This window comes from Anguilla rostrata, chromosome 19 (genome assembly GCF_018555375.3).
Source record: "Anguilla rostrata isolate EN2019 chromosome 19, ASM1855537v3, whole genome shotgun sequence".
Taxonomy (NCBI): domain Eukaryota; kingdom Metazoa; phylum Chordata; class Actinopteri; order Anguilliformes; family Anguillidae; genus Anguilla; species Anguilla rostrata.
Window position 1 is genome coordinate 602487 of NC_057951.1, and position 16220 is coordinate 618706.

Here is a 16220-nt window from a genome sequence, read left to right on the forward strand (position 1 = left end):
AATCATCATGATATTCAGTAGATATGTTGGGTGAAGGCATATGATCATGAGGAGAAAGCCATTTTAAAATCGCTCCATAGGGGGCGCGATGGGGCCAATGCTTGGACCCCTCCCAACGCCGCTTGCGGCTTCAATTACTATTATTATTTTTTTTATTAATTTTTTTATTTATTTATTTTTTCTCCGCTAAAAGTGTCTGAGGCTCAGCAACCATAAGTCCTAGAGCAACCAAATGTGGCAGGTGGGTTCCTATGGCCCCCCACTACTCAGGCACTAAAAATCACCTATGTCGGCCAGATGGTGGCGCTATAACAAAGGGTTTTGCATAAAAGACCATAACTCCCACACCATAAGTTAGATCAACACAAAACGTCATCGACCTATGCATCTGCACGTGCTCTACAACTTTGCCATTGGCACCACCTATGTGTCAGGCCGGACGCGGGAATGGACCCAAATGCAGAGGGCAAAAACGCAAAAGTTCAAAGTGGGGAAAACAAAAGACTTTAATTCAAAGAACGGGGAAACAAAGGGAACAGAAAGCCTCGCAGGGCGGTAATGAAAAAAAACAAAGAAAACCTCAAAAACACGGGAAAACAAAAATACAAAATTTCCAAAAAACATAGGGAACAGAGCAACAGGCAACGGGCGACAAACAAGCAGGCAGGCAGGAAGCAAACAAACAGGTAACAAAACCAAAAGAATCCAGCGCCTGAGTGAGGGAAGAGGGAGACTTAAATAGGAGCGACGCAGACGAGACACAGGAGGGCACAATGAACAATCAGGCCACAGAGAGGGAAGGGAACACGAGACAATCAGTAACAAATAGGATAATGGGAAACAATAAAACAATTAACAGGACACAAAGCAGGGGTGCCGCCATCTGGCGGCCCAACCAGGAATGACAAGGGGGGAAGACACAGAACCCTGACACTATGTCCGCCATATTGTTTGCCCGCCATTTTAACTTTTTCGTTGGGGCAAGGAAGCTTTCTCCGCAAAAATGTCTGAGGCTGAGCAACCATAAGTTGTTGACCAACCAAATTTGGTAGGTGGGTTCCTATGGCCCCCACTACTCAGGCACTACAAATCACCTATGTTGGCCAGATGGTGGCGCTATAACAAAGGGTCATGTTTAAAAGGTCATAACTCCCACACCGTAAGTCAGATCAACGCAAAACTTCATCGACAGATGCATCTGAATGTGCTCTACAACTTTGCCATTGGGAGCACCTATGTCCGCTATATTGTTTGCCCGCCATTTGGACTTTTTATTAGTTGGGGTGTGGAAGAGCTGGAGCTCCAAATCCTAAGTGTTACGATATCTAGTAAACTTCTTTACGGCAAGCAACATCCATGGTGACGCAAGTAATCCGACACCGTAGGGTCTAGTTTTTATCAGTGAGGGGAGGGTCTGAACGTCGGGGAAGCAATGGAAGACAGTGCCAGCCAGAGTGCATGCTGGGCTATTAAAGGTTTGTTAGTAAAAGCTTTTTGAGAGGATGATTACTTTTCTTTGGCATGGGTCCATTTGAAGACAGTATCGGGTGAGTTTGTTTAGTCTTTGAATCTGTCATTATGCTGAGAAATAGCTAAACCATTTTATTGGTAGGTTTTGAGTTTCTGTGCACATGCGCGAAAACACGCTGGTATAATAAGACAATGATGGCAATACATGTATAGTCCGTTTCATTCCGTTGCTACCATAACATAACAAACTATCTTGTGTCTACAGCTGCAGTTTCTCGCTGCAATTTCTAATATTGAATATAAACAAAAGACCAGAGGTGGGTAGTAACGCGTTATATTTACTCCGTTACATTTACTTAAGTAACTTTTTGAATAAATTGTAAGAGTAGTTTTAATGCAACATACTTTTCACTTTTACTCGAGTATATTTGCGAAGAAAAAATGTTACTTTTACTCCGTTATATTCAGCTACATTCCGCTTGTTACTTTTATTTTTTACCCATTTTTTATTCAATGCACGTTCTGTTTGTTTCATTCTCTCAGAGAGACTTCAGCCAAAGAGGCTGACTGGTCTTTGCTTTGGCTCTGTCACAGCCCCGAATGACTCCGTTTCACCAATCAAACATAGCCAGTCACAGCACACAGAAGGATGAGTGGGCGACAACAATGGCTGAAACAACGGCGGGTGATTCGTAGGAGGCAGAACACCCCTGGCCTCACGTTCAAACTATGTTTTACTAACAGACTACCAAAAACAGTAGTTACATTATGCGCTGCCTTCTTTGTCTGCCTAGAAATGTGGACATTTAAGTCTACAAGAACTCAACTTTGAACTTGAGAAAATATGTGGCGGTAAGTTGTAGGTTAGTTTTGGCTGTGCATAGCTAACTATTTGACTGAGTGGTCATTTATTGTCTTGGACAATCCGTTTGTGAAATATACGCGCATTTGTGTACCTTCCAAAATCGCTGTGCCTAATACCACATGCCTTGTTTACGGCGTTGTCGCCCTTTTTAGTACAGTCTGGCTTGATTGACTATTCATTTATTCAGCGTTTTATTATAGCGTTTTCTAGGTCAGCGTAACCGAAATTTTTCTTATCATCGCATTCACTTATGCATTCACTCGTGAAAGGTGGTCAACCATTATTCGTAATTTCTTGGGAAATACTATTATTATTGAGGACTTCTGGGCATAGCTAAGCCGCATGTTTGCTCATAGACCTAGCTGACATCGTTTTCTGGAGCAAAACAGAAGCGGATTGAACTGTATTGTTGATTTACTGTCTCTGTCTCCATCTACTGAACACAGATAAGATTTCATCATTGCTATGTAAGTAGGCTATTATTGTTCAAAATACTTCAGTTATATACGTTATTTTTGAAATTGAGTGTGTTTAAATAGGTTACTGGTATTAATGTGAATATTTCACACTGCCATGTAAGCGTTAGTTAGTAGTGTAATAGTTTTTGTGAAGCATGCAACAGTCATGACGTGAGCGCTGGAACATTGCATAGCATACATAAAGTTTGTTTACGCTAAACCGGAAGTTCTGCACATATTCCGCGCAAGGCATCATGGGATTTTGGGATATTGTGGATAAGTGCACCATAAGGTACAATAATGGTGTGACAAAGTATTATGTTTTTCACATATAAAGTTTCTGTTTGAATTTGAGCAGGCTCCTCTTTGTTGTGATGATGAGTCTATTTTAATGGATAAATCCCCTGTAGCCTCATTGATATTTTTTCTGTCAGCGGAGGGTTCACCCCAACAAACTGATGAGGTATACAGACTTAATAGAGTACAACAGAAAGCAAAAATCCTCCTCTTCTGACGAACCTCCTGTGTATTGTTTTATTTAGGGATATGATTTAGGCCATATTTGAATTTGCACATGGCTATTTTATATTTTGTTTATTTCTATTGGACAAGCATTTACAATTTTATATTTTGGACATTTGGATTTTTACGTTCATCTTGCTCTGCTTATTTCAACATTAAATCAGATTATATGAAGTAACTCAGTACTTGAGTAGTCTTTTCACAAGATACTTTCTTACTCTTACTCAAGTAATTATTTGGATGACTACTATTACTTCTACTTGAGTCATTATTATTTTAAAGTAACAATACTTTTACTTGAGTACAGTTTTTGGCTACTCTACCCACCTCTGCAAAAGACGCAATTTATGCTGTAGTCTGCCAATGTCTAAATAAATTATACGGTACTCCGAGTGCAGGTAGCAGGGATGGCGAGTTGATATTTCGTTTTTTGCTACTAAAAGTTTGTTAGTAAAAGCTTTTTGAGAGGATAAATCATTACTTTTCTTTGGCATGGATCCATTTGAAGACAATATCGGGTGAGTTGGTTTAGTCTTTGAATCCGTCATTATGCTGAGAGAAATCGTATTCTCAATTTAATCTCTAAATTGACTGTAAGCTTAGGGTTGTAACTAGGTACTTGTTTCGTAGGTGACTTAGTTAATGCACTCGTCTTAACTATTGCTTGTATTTTTTCATAAGCCGCGTTTCCATCAAAATTACCCGGAACTTTCAGTCCCAGGAACTACTTTACCAGGAACTAAAAGGTTCCTTCAGCCAATGGTTGTCTGCGTTTCCACCGGGGTCTAAAGTACCGCGAAGATTAGGCAAATTAGCCCACTGACGTTGTCGTCGGTCCATCTGTCATATGATTTCTTCTGTAACCCCATTCTACCACCGAAGTAGCCTACATTATTTTCTAATAACCGGGACAGCCCGGAGGGGTTTATTCCACTTATATACAACGAGTTACCAACAATGACTATATATGGTTACTTTTGTATTTATTGATTTTCATATATCCTCTCAAACACATTCATTATGTTTTTATGCGAACATTCGCTTTCATGTCTTGAAATCCGAAGCGACAGAATGCATTCACATTTATATGTATAACTGGCAACAACAGCAGAAAACATGCACACAATTTGCTGTTTGATTACTTTCTCGTCGTCAATTCCATATAGGCTAATGGCAAAATGACAAGAATAGAACGAAAACTCGGACTTGCGTGAAAATGTAAATTAGTAGTGGTACAGCCACTGTTTGCTTTCCTTCGAAGTTACTGCTAGCCGAGCAGCGAAGTGTGCCCTCCAGATGCGAACCATGCACCATAAATTAGTCCATAGTCTTCCTGGTCTTTTCGTGGAATTGAAAAATGGCAGTAAAATTGAGTAAAATTACGGCAGTCTGAAAAAGCTAAAGGGGAGATTACTAGAATTAACCTGTTATTTTACCCGGATAAAAAGTGCGGAAGGTGATTTCCAGTTTGCTTGTACTGTATCACCAATGTTAATTATGCAATACTACCGCATACCTCACATAACTGTATCAAACGTTTTGAGTCAATTACAACGGGCTAACAAAGAAAATCCGGAAGAAAATATTCAGCAACCGAATTAATCCGTTTGAATATTTTGGTAGCCTACGTAATATGCTGTCCCAGCACGAATGCTTAGCATTTTATAAAACGAATACTAAAGCAAGAAAAGAACAGAAGAGCACACGTTATAATTCCAAGACGTTGGCAGGCTATAACCAAAACTAGACTACTGCGCCGCATAACATACAAGTTTGATTTGAAGTTATTATGAAAATTAATTGGTTTGCCGCTGCATATTTTCAAACATGGCGGGTAATGGCGGAAAATAAATACAACACAAACGCTGCGAGTAGGCTACTCGACCAATCAGAAATGTTCAGCGCTGCAAGCTCCACCCAAAAGGTTCCTGTACTTTCGGAAAGTACTACCCCCCGAGCAGGAACGTTTTGGGGGGTAAAACAAAGCCCCCAGAACTAAATTTAGACCCTAGTTCCTGCGGTGGAAACGCACTGAGTTCCTCAAAAGGTTCCTAGTTCCGGGGTATAGTTCCTGCGGTGGAAACGCGGCTATAGACTGCGTTGTTGCTGTTCTTGTTAGTGTTAATCAGTTTAACCTACAGGGTCCAAGTTGAACTATGCGGTTGTTCCCTGCACTTGGAACGGTACTTCTCTCTAGGGTTTTCGACACACTTGTTCCTGATTATGATTATGCACTATGTTGTACGTCGCTCTGGATAAGAGCGTCTGCCAAATGCCTGTAATGTAATGTGATATTCCGTAGCAACAAGATAAACCAGACATTAGCCCTAAAATATGCGAATACAGCAGTGAAAACGCTGCTCACTGAATAACGAAATAAACAAGACAACATTTTTTTAAATTATACCATGTCATTATACAGTCAATATCTGGGACTAAGCATTTAATAAATATACAATCTTACCATCGGTTTTACGCGTAGAGATGTCCCTTTTGCGACTGAGTGGTCCTATATTCTCTTGGACAATACGTTTGTGAAATATACGCGCATATGTGACGCCTGGGTCATCTACCTTCAATAATAGCTGTGCGTAACACCACACCTGTTGCTTACGGCGTTGTCGCCCTTTTTAGTGCAATTTGGCTTGATTGAAAATTCATTTATTCAGTAGGTGAGAGTATAAGCTTTCTAACAATGTATAACATGCCTGATTTTGCTTTTGGAATAGCATTTTATAGGTCAGAGTAACCTTTTGCAGTGCAGTAAAAATTTTCTCATCTGCCAATGTCTAAATAAATAAAATGGTAGGCTGCTCTGCGCGCAGCACACAGGTCGCGAGTTGATATTTCGTCTTGTTTCGTTTTTTCTCAATGTCGTATTTATTATTTGAAATGTGTGTTTATGTGCTATTATTCTATCTGTCTCTGAGGCACTCTGAAATGTGCATTCTCTGCTAAGCTGAGCAATGGATTGGAATATGTGTCTGACATTCTGTTGCACGGTATACCGAAACTTCAGCACTTTTTCAGTACTATAAAAAAAAAATGAAACGGTTCACTATTAGAATTTTCTGACGTTCGGTAGTTTTGTCTCAAATGTAAAGGCCAGGGAAATGTGTCACCGGCACTACTGATTGAGAGGATGAAAAGTGTAATTTGTCAGACTCTTCGCTAGATGGCAGTAGCAACTAAGGTTGCCAAGTGAGGTGACGTGCGCTTGTGCATTCCCTTCGTTGATACAGCGCATGCTTCGACTCAATTGACTTCAGTAGAAATAGGTGTTCTAATTTGTAAATATTTTATTATAGGATGATGCTGTAATGTTATTAAAATATGCTGGTTTTAGATTTATTTAAAAGTGAAAGATCTGTTTAAAGATAATTTACTTTACAATTGTTTAATTATTGAAATATATTTAATATAGTTTTCTATGGTTTAGTGTTGTAACACTATAGGCCTATGCTTATTGATGTGTTGAACAGGCTTCAACTTAAAGGTTGTTAATAAACCAGGTTTTTAATAAACCGTGAAATCGAAAATCAGGTCAACCCTTGTGGACATTACGTTTCTGATCTAGCTAGTATCGTTAGGTACCGATTACTGAATCAGTATTGCTTCAGTATCGAGTATCGTGATACTAAACCTGGTATCGGTATCAAAGTCAAAATTTTGGTACCGTGACAACACTAGTGTGACACTTTTTTTAGTTGCGTCATGGAAGCGTCGCAGCTGTACATACATGCTGGGCCATCTAAGTGTTACGACATAGTAATGGCCTTTACAGGATGCGGCCAGGGCACATCCATGTCGACGCAACTGTCATCCGACAGCGTCTCTTAGCACAAAATTGGCCATAAGTCATCAATTTTTTATACACTCATCATGATATTCAGTAGATATGTTGGGTGAAGGTATCTGATCATGAGGACAAAGTCATTTTAAAATTGCTCCATAGTGCAATTTTGGTACCAATGCTTGGACCCTCCCAACGCCGCTTGCGGCTTTAATTTTCAATTATTCTGTCATTGTTTTTCTTTGTGTCTCGGTATCCCTCCCTGCTCTGGTTTGATTGTGCTTTGAGTTTACCTGTGTCTTGTTATCTTTGTGGCTATTTAAGTTCTCTGTTTTCCTGATTTGGCTGCTGGTTCCTTGTGTTTCTGCCTGAGAGTATCTGCCTGTTTGTTTCAGCCTGCATTGCCTGGCCTTGTTTTTGTTACCTGTTTTCTGTTACCTGTATGAGAGTAAAATCTTTGATTGGATTTGCCTTTTTGGAGTTCCTGGTGTTTTTCCCCACTCTGCGTTTGGGTCCTGGTCCCCCGTTACCTGACATATCTTAAATTGCGAGGAATGAAAGATCTTTAACTGAAATTATGACTAAGTCAGAATTAATGTGGAGATATCTCTAATTTGAGTTATGACTAGTCATAATTGAAATGGCGATACAGTATCTGGAATTCAAGTTGTGGATAGTCAAAACTGAATTGTAGATATCTTAATTGGAGGTCCCATACAACTGAATGGCGAAAGTAACTTCAGTCTTACTAGCAAAATGTAGCCTAATTCGAAGTTTTTTGATGAGTGAAAATGCAGTTAGAGACAGGGTTCGTACGGTCATGAAAAACCTGGTAAAGTCATTGAAATTTAAAATGCAATTTCCTAGCCCTGGAAAAGTTATGGAAAATAATATTTTTGAAAAGTTTTGGAAAAGTAATGGAAACACAGCTAAAGTTGCATCAAATATAATTACTAATTCATCCAATCATAAAAATAGTATGTATAGTAATAAAACGTAAATTGTCACGTAACCTTCGCGGTATTTTGGTGGTGAGAAGTTAATTCAGTCTGGCTCAGTCTGTTTACTGGCACGCCCAACAGGCACGCTTCTGCTAATGTAGCAGTTAGTAAACGTAGGCCCTACTGTGCCGACAGTATGCCAGGGAAGTGCAGCTTCAATAATTTATCAGGGCTCGAAATTAACTTTTTTTACTTCGTAGCACTGGTGCTCCCAACTTCAAAAAGTTAGGAGCACTCACCAAAATGTAAGGAGCACCAACAATATATGCAATAGATTTTTTATTGATAAAAAACAACAATATAACAGTACGGTTTACAAGTAACAGTTAAATTGTCGACTCTTCAAGGAATTGCGTGTTATGCATTCAAACGACAAAGAGCTTCTCGTCACATTAATACCGCTAATTAAATCAACCGCCAGCTAATATTAACCAATTTAAAATCAGCATTAAAGGTAAGAATGTCAAGCTCACGATTGGTTAGAAGGGTTACCGTCAGCTCACAAGGCACATACTGAGTGTACTAACTAGCGAATGTACAGAGAAAGACGTTCGACTGGAAAAACTGACAAAAATGTTAAACTATTCGAATTAAAATATGAGAGAATGTATCTAAGTGTGTCTGTCTGGTGTTTATTTGTTTTAGAGAGGCACCATATGTTTCAGATGCAGACCTAATTTTACTTAGTGTTACAATAAATCATTTTAAATTGTCCTGCTGAGATACAGTCATTTGTTTTGGTCATGGATATTCAGTTAAAGGTTGTGGAGAAGTCATGGAAAAGTCATTGAAAATCATTGGTGAAAAAGTGTATGAACCCTGTAGATATCTTAAATTAGCTCTTTGACTAATCATAAATCAGTTACAGATACCTGTAATGTGAATCTGGTCAGGCTATTAAATGTTTGTGATACAACACCTTAATTAGCACTAAACAGGCACAGAAAACAAACTAAGATTGGAGGAACTGGTGCCCTCTAGTGTGACTGTTGGATTCAGGTAGGGTTGTTATTTCCCAAAAATATATAAAAATAATTGGCACCCTAAAGATTCTTGTATAAAATCAAACTAAATCTACACCAATATTAAGAGAAACTCTTGTGGCCTACCATGACTTCCTGTTTCATTGGAGGATTAAACTGAGAACCTGGTTGTGAAACCCATTTTTAATCTTTGCCGCAGAGAAAGAACAGATGAACAAAATTAAAATGGTTGCTGACCTTTGAAAATCCGGCCAATGGATCAAAAAATAAACTGAAGATGCTAGTTACTACTGTGAGGACAATATTGAAGAAATTTAAACTGCTGGAGGGCAGCATGGTGGTGTGTGTGGAGTTTGCATATTCTCATCCCATGTCTGCATGGGTTTCCTCCCACAGTCCAAAGACATGCAGGTTAAGCTAATGGGAGAGGCTCCAGCCCCTCTCACAACCATGTCCAGGAATATGATGTAGGATGGATTTAAGGATGCATATACTGAAAAGAAAAATACGGTGGTGGATCTTTAATGTTATGGGGCTACTTTGCTCACACTGGTCCTGGGGCCCTTGTTAAGGAAAGCAGCATTGTGAACTCTACCCAAGTACCAGGACAATTTAGCTCTAAACCTGACTACCTCTGCCAGCAGACTGAAACTAGTGGATCTATCAGCAAGACAAGGACCCCAAATTCACGTTGAAATCCACAAATAAAAAAAGGTTAATGATGCAGAAGCATCATTGTGCAATGGCTACAACAGTCTAAAAACTGCTGAACTCCCTGAAAACCTGTAAATCAATTGAACAGCACAGCCCATAAGCACGGATCAACAAAGACATCAGGATCTGGAAAGATTGTGTGTGGAGGAAGAGTCTAAGATCCCTCCCAATGTGTTCTTTGGTCTTATAACACGTTATGTAAAAAGACTCAGTGCCATTATCCCTGTGAGGGGAGGGTGCACACAGTACCAAATACGGGGGTGCCAATAATTGTGACGCACACTTTTTGTAAAGAAATGTGTCATTTTGGTCATTTCCATTATATCATTAAATATATTCCATATGTTGGACAATGAAAATATACCTCAGCACTGGTAATCTTTATATTCAACGGTCTTAGTAATTGTTATCATGGGTGCAGAATATTTTGGAGGGAATTGTATTGCTGTACAAGTTTATAGCTCAGTTAATTTCCAGATTTGTCTGTTCTATGAGATTTGATGTATGTGTGTGTCTGTGTATTATTATGTCTGTGTGTTATCATGTTCTTTTTGTGTGTATTTACAGGTCTGCCAATTTGGGTCAGAACCCACTTGTGAATCTGATCTGGTGTGTTCAGGTGTCCTGAGACAGGGGGCGCTGTTTCTAAAATGAGTTCCTCAGAGAAGACCGAGACTGAGGATGGAACCCACGGCCCTGTGAGAAAGAGGTAAAAATGCATGAATCAGTGAGTTAATGTGCTGTGAGTTAGAGCTGCAGTAAGAGGATGAGTTTAACTGGAAGCTCTGTCTCCATGTGCTGTGAGTTAGAGCTGCAGTAAGAGGATGAGTTTAACTGGAAGCTCTGTCTCCATTTGCTGTGAGTTAGAGCTGCAGTAAGAGGATGAGTTTAACTGGAAGCTCTGTCTCCATGTGCTGTGAGTTAGAGCTGCAGTAAGAGGATGACTTTAACTGGAAGCTCTGTCTCCATGTGCTGTGAGTTAGAGCTGCAGTAAGAGGATGAATTTAACTGGAAGCTCTGTCTCCATGAGCTGTGAGTTTGAGCTGCAGTAAGAGGATGAGTTTAACTGGAAGCTCTGTCTCCATGTTTTGTTCACTGGATCCAGGTAGATCGGGCTGGGCCACCTGTACTCAGCTGTCTGTCTATGAAGAGTGACCGTTCAATGGATTTTCCAGTCGACCTCAGAGGAGAGTTAAGAGGTGATCAAAGGTAATGAAACACGTTCGTATTGAATTATACCTGCAATAAGAGGGTGATTTTAACTGAAAGCTCTGTCTCCATGTGCTGTGAGTTAGAGCTGCACCAAGAGGATGAGTTTAACTGGAAGCTCTGTCTCCATGTGCTGTGAGTTAGAGAGCTGCAGTAAGAGGATGAGTTTAACTGGAATCTCTGTCTCCATGTGCTGTGAGTTAGAGCTGCAGTTAGAGGATGACTTTAACTGGAAGCTCTGTCTCCATGTGCTGTGAGTTAGAGTTGCAGAAAGAGGATGATTTTAACTGGAAGCTCTGTCTCCATATTTGTTTTCAGGGTCCGGGTAAAGAAGGCAGAGTCACCTGTACCCAGCTGTTTGTCTATGAAGAGTGACCGTTCAATGGATTTTCCAATCGACTTCAGAGGAGAGTTCACAGGTGATCAAAGGTAATGAAACACGTTCATATTGAATTAGACCTGCAGCAAGAGGATGAGTTTTACTGGAAGCTCTGTCTCTATGTGCTGTGAGTTGGAGCTACAGTAAGAGGATGAGTTTAACTGGAAGCTCTGTCTCCATATTTGTTCTCAGGGTCCGGGTAAAGAAGGCAGAGTCACCTGTACCCAGCTGTCTGTCTATGAAGAGTGACCGTTCAATGGATTTTCCAATCGACTTCAGAGGAGAGTTCACAGGTGATCAAAGGTAATGAAACACGTTCATATTGCATTAGATCTGCAGCAAAAGGATGAGTTTAACTGGAAGCTCTGTCTCTATGTTCTGTGAGTTAGAGCTGCAGTAAGAGGATGAGTTTAACTGGAAGCTCTGTCTCCATGTGCTGTGAGTTAGCGCTGCAGTAAGAGGATGAGTTTAACTGGAAGCTCTGTCTAAATTTGCAGTGAGTTAGACCTGCAGTAAGAGGATGAGTTTAACTGGAAGCTCTGTCTCCATGTGCTGTGAGTTAGAGCTGCAGTATGAGGATGAGTTTAACTGGAAGCTCTGTCTCAATGTTAGAGCTGCAGTAAGAGGATGAGTTTAACTGGAAGCTCTGTCTCCTTGTGCTGTGAGTTAGACCTGCAGCAAGAGGATGAGTTTAACTGGAAGCTCTGTCTCCATGTGGTGTGAGTTAGAGCTGCAGTAAGAGTGTGAGTTTAACTGGAAACTGTGTCTCCTTGTGCTGTGAGTTAGAGCTGCACTAAGAAGATGAGTTTAACTGGAAGTTCTGTCTTCATGTGCTCTATGTTAGAGCTCCAGTAAGAGGATGAGTTTAACTGGAAGCTCTGCCTCCATGTGTTGGGAGTTAGAGCTGCAGTAAGAGGATGAGTTTAACTGGAAGCTCTGTCTCCATGTGCTGTGAGTTAGAGCTGCAGTAAAAGGATGAGTTTAACTGGAAGCTCTGTCTAAATTTGCTGTGAGTTAGAACTGCAGTAAAAGGATGAGTTTAACTGGAAGCTCTGTCTCCATGTGTTGGGAGTTAGAGCTGCAGTAAGAGGGTGAGTTTAACTGGAAGCTCTGTCTCCATGTGCTGTGAATTAGAGCTGCAGTAAGAGGATGAGTTTAACTGGAAGCTCTGTCTCCATGTATTGTTCACAGGGTCCAGGTAGATAGGGCTGGGTCACCGGTACCCAGCTGTCTGTCTATGAAGAGTGACCTTTCAATGGATCCTCCAATCAACTTTGGTGCAAAGTTCACAGGTGATCAAAGGTAATGAAACGCGTTCATATTGCATTAGATCTGCAGCAAGTGGATGAGTTTAACTGGAAGCTCTGTCTAAATTTGCTGTGAGTTAGAGCTCCAGTAAGAGGATGAGTTTAACTGGAAGCTCTGTCTCCATGTGCTGTGACTTAGCGCTGCAGTAAGAGGATGAGTTTAACTGGAAGCTCTGTCTCCTTGTGCTGTGAGTTAGACCTGCAGCAAAAGGATTAGTTTAACTGGAAGCTCTGTCTAAATTTGCAGTGAGTTAGAGCTGCAGTAAGAGGATGAGTTTAACTGGAAGCTCTGTCTCCATGTGCTGTGAGTTAGAGCTGCAGTATGAGGATGAGTTTAACTGGAAGCTCTGTCTCTATGTTCTGTGAGTTAGAGCTGCAGTAAGAGGATGAGTTCAACTGGAAGCTCTGTCTAAATTTGGTGTGAGTTAGAGCTGCAGTAAGAGGATGAGTTTAACTGGAAGCTCTAACTCCATATGCTGTGAGTTCTAGCTGCAGTAAGAGGATGAGTTTAAAGGAGTACCAGGGTGATTTTCACACTTTCTCGGTTTTATGTGCTATTTGCACAAGAGGCATTGAAGAAACACAATGAGCAAAGTATTAAATATGTCCATTCTGTATTTTGGAGAAATATGCGTTTTAAATTCATCGTCCTATTTTCAACCTGTTGAGAAAGTTGTCATTTTGCTACGTCACGAATACAGTAACCACTCCCATTTCCACGCCCCGTAAAGAAATCTGACAGGACACAGCGTCCTGCTGTTCAGACAATTCAAATATTTGGCTAACGTTAGGTTCACTTTATTTAGAGTGCCTTTAGATTATTTCTGGTTATATTCATTTAGCTAGCTAGCTAACGGTAGCTAGCTAGGAGGTTTGCTTTCATAAGGCAATGTTATCGATAACGTTAGTGTGGCAAACACGCCTGCCACAGGCCACCGAAGTGCCTTTCCTTGGGGCCCTCCAGCACAGAGACACAGGGAGATGATGTTCCAACAGTCCAGATTTATTTCCGAGGGTTTGGCAAGATGTTACAGCCAAGTGAGCAGATCTTAAACACTGTCATGACAGAGAAGCTCCCTGTGTGAGTGGGGATGGCAGATTTAACCTGTGCGCAGTGATTACCTCACTACGCACAGGTGCAGCCACTCCTGTTCCTGGGTCCAATTAGCCTGGCCAATTATCTAATTCTTAACCAATTATCCAATTGGCCAGGTCTAATTAGCTTGACCCAGGGCAGGTGTGGCGGCTTAAACCAGCCATCCCCACACCACATACCCCCAACGCCAAACTGAGGCCAGGGAGAATCCCTGGCCGAAGCCTACCCCCCCCCCCCAACACCCCCACACTCCCAACAAAGCAAGACAAAAAAAACAAAATAAAAACACTCCACTAAAGAGTCAGGGTGGGTGGCCCCGGAACAGTCCAGTACATGCTGTGACCCTCCCCCGGATGACAAGGCAGCCCTTCTTCCTCCTCCCTCCCGGAGCACAGGAAGTCCTGGGCTGCTCTGCTGGCTGGTGGGGGCGTCACCGGCTTGGGCTGTTCCAGGGGCTGTGGGGGGGTGGCTGGACAGGTGGGCTGGTGGGCTGGTGGGCTGGCCTTCTTGTGGCGCTGGGGACCAGGAACCCTCGTGGCTGTGGTGGCCGCCAGTCGGCTCTGCTGGCGAGCGGCTGCAGGCTTACCCCCTCATGGGCTCTGGGCAAACCAACCAGGCCAAAACAACAAACTAAAACAACAAACGGACCAAAAAAGGAAGCAAATCGGCGCGGCCACCGCTCGTGCGCCGCCCGTAGCTGACCCGCCTTCTCGGCCAAGTCCAGCTCACGGCGCGACCACTTCTTGTGCACCGCCCGTAGCTGACCTGCCTTCCTGGCCAGGTCCAGCTCCCCAGCATCCCAGCTGAGGATTGCTTCCTTCCCCTCCGTTGTCATTTCCCGCTCCCTGTTTTTGGCCTGGAGGATCCGCCCGAAGCCCTGTCGGGAACACCTCAGCCGCCCCTCCTCCAGTGTGCTTCCTGGCTGGCCCTCCTGTGCCTCTTTCCTGTGCCGGAGAAGCCCCACGTTGGGCGCCACTGTGGCAAACACGCCTGCCACAGGCCACCGAAGTGGCTTTCCAAGGGGCCCTCCAGCACAGAGACACAGGGAGATGATGTTCCAACAGTCCAGATTTATTTACGAGGGTTTGGCAAGATGTTACAGCCAAGTGAGCAGATCTTAAACACTGTCATGACAGAGAAGCTCCCTGTGTGAGTGGGGATGGCAGATTTAACCTGTGCGCAGTGATTACCTCACTACGCACAGGTGCAGCCACTCCTGTTCCTGGGTCCAATTAGCCTGGCCAATTATCTAATTCTTAACCAATTATCCAATTGGCCAGGTCTAATTAGCTTGACCCAGGGCAGGTGTGGCTGCTTAAACCAGCCATCCCCACACCACAGTTAGCTTGCTAGTTTGCTTTTATGAGGACGTTATAGTTGTGCTTTTATCTTAACTTGGCTAGCTAGATAGCAAAAATTATAATTAATTTATATAATTATAAGTCAAGTCAACGTCCTTACCTTAGCTATCTATTGATACTTGATATACTACTAAGCTAGCTAGCTTGTGAAAATTCAGTCTCCCAAAGAGAGTGCGTATCATGGGGATAGCTATGGTAACGGGGCACGGTCTGTCAATCATAGCTAACTGACAGTTCTCATTACCACGCCCAGACGGTTCGGGTGAATTTTTATAGTGGGAAATTTAGGCTTAGAAAAATATGTTTTAAAGTACATTGAAATGACTGAAGAATAAAAAAATTATGCACATTTGTTTTGTTGTTGCCTGAAGACAACTGGGAAGTGTCACGTTCAACCACCATGGTACTCCTTTAACTGGAAGCTCTAACTCCATGTGCTGTGAGTTAGAGCTGCAGCCAGAGGATGAGTTTCACTGGACACTCTGTCTCCATGTGCTGTGAGTTAGAGCTGCACTAAGAGGATGAGTTTAACTGGAAGCTCTAACTCCATGTGCTGTGAGTTCTAGCTACAGTAAGAGGATGAGTTTAACTGGAAGCTCTGTCTCCATGTGCTGTGAGTTAGAGCTGCAGTAAGAGGATGAGTTTAACTGGAAGCTCTGTCTCCATGTACTGTGAGTTAGAGCTGCAGTAAGAAAATGAGTTTAACTCTAAACTTTGTCTCATGATTTGTTCACAGGATCCACTGCTCACAGGTGTCCAACCATATTGTAGAGAGTTCAGGGAAACTGTTCTCAAAACAGGTATTATTTATATATTTTTTATTTATATTATATATTATATATTTATTATTTATATATTTTTTTAAATATTTGCTTGTGTGATTGTCTTGTACTGTACACTGCATTTCCTTTGAATTTGATCGCATGACAAAAAATAAATTAGTAGCCTTTAATTGATAAGATTGAATATGTAATAAGGTTTTTTAATTTTGTAGAGTGCTACTTGGCCCTCCTGGGCTCACAGAAAGACGCAAGTTATTTTTTAGGACCCAAACACAATGGC

At 41.8% G+C, this 16220-nt stretch overlaps 2 protein-coding genes across 3 annotated transcripts in view; both read left to right on the top strand.

Moving 5' to 3' along the window:
* LOC135245706 (NACHT, LRR and PYD domains-containing protein 5-like) overlaps nt 1-16220 on the top strand; it is a 281523-nt gene that overhangs the window by 42570 nt on the left and 222733 nt on the right. Inside the window, exons 5-6 of the mRNA XM_064318950.1 lie at nt 11334-11444; nt 11587-11697. Coding sequence (XP_064175020.1) covers nt 11334-11444; nt 11587-11697 — 222 coding nt within the window. The remainder of the gene's footprint in view (nt 1-11333; nt 11445-11586; nt 11698-16220) is intronic.
* The window catches only part of LOC135245721 (NACHT, LRR and PYD domains-containing protein 12-like), a 76516-nt gene that overhangs the window by 39767 nt on the left and 20529 nt on the right, over nt 1-16220 (top strand). Inside the window, exons 1-2 of one of the 2 annotated variants that reach the window (XM_064319016.1) lie at nt 10902-11015; nt 15895-15958. In XM_064319016.1, the coding sequence (XP_064175086.1) occupies nt 10951-11015; nt 15895-15958 (129 nt within the window). In that variant the 5' untranslated portion in view covers nt 10902-10950. Of the gene's footprint in view, nt 1-10901; nt 11016-15894; nt 15959-16220 lie in introns of those variants that run through there. The other variant, XM_064319017.1, reaches the window with a different exon arrangement.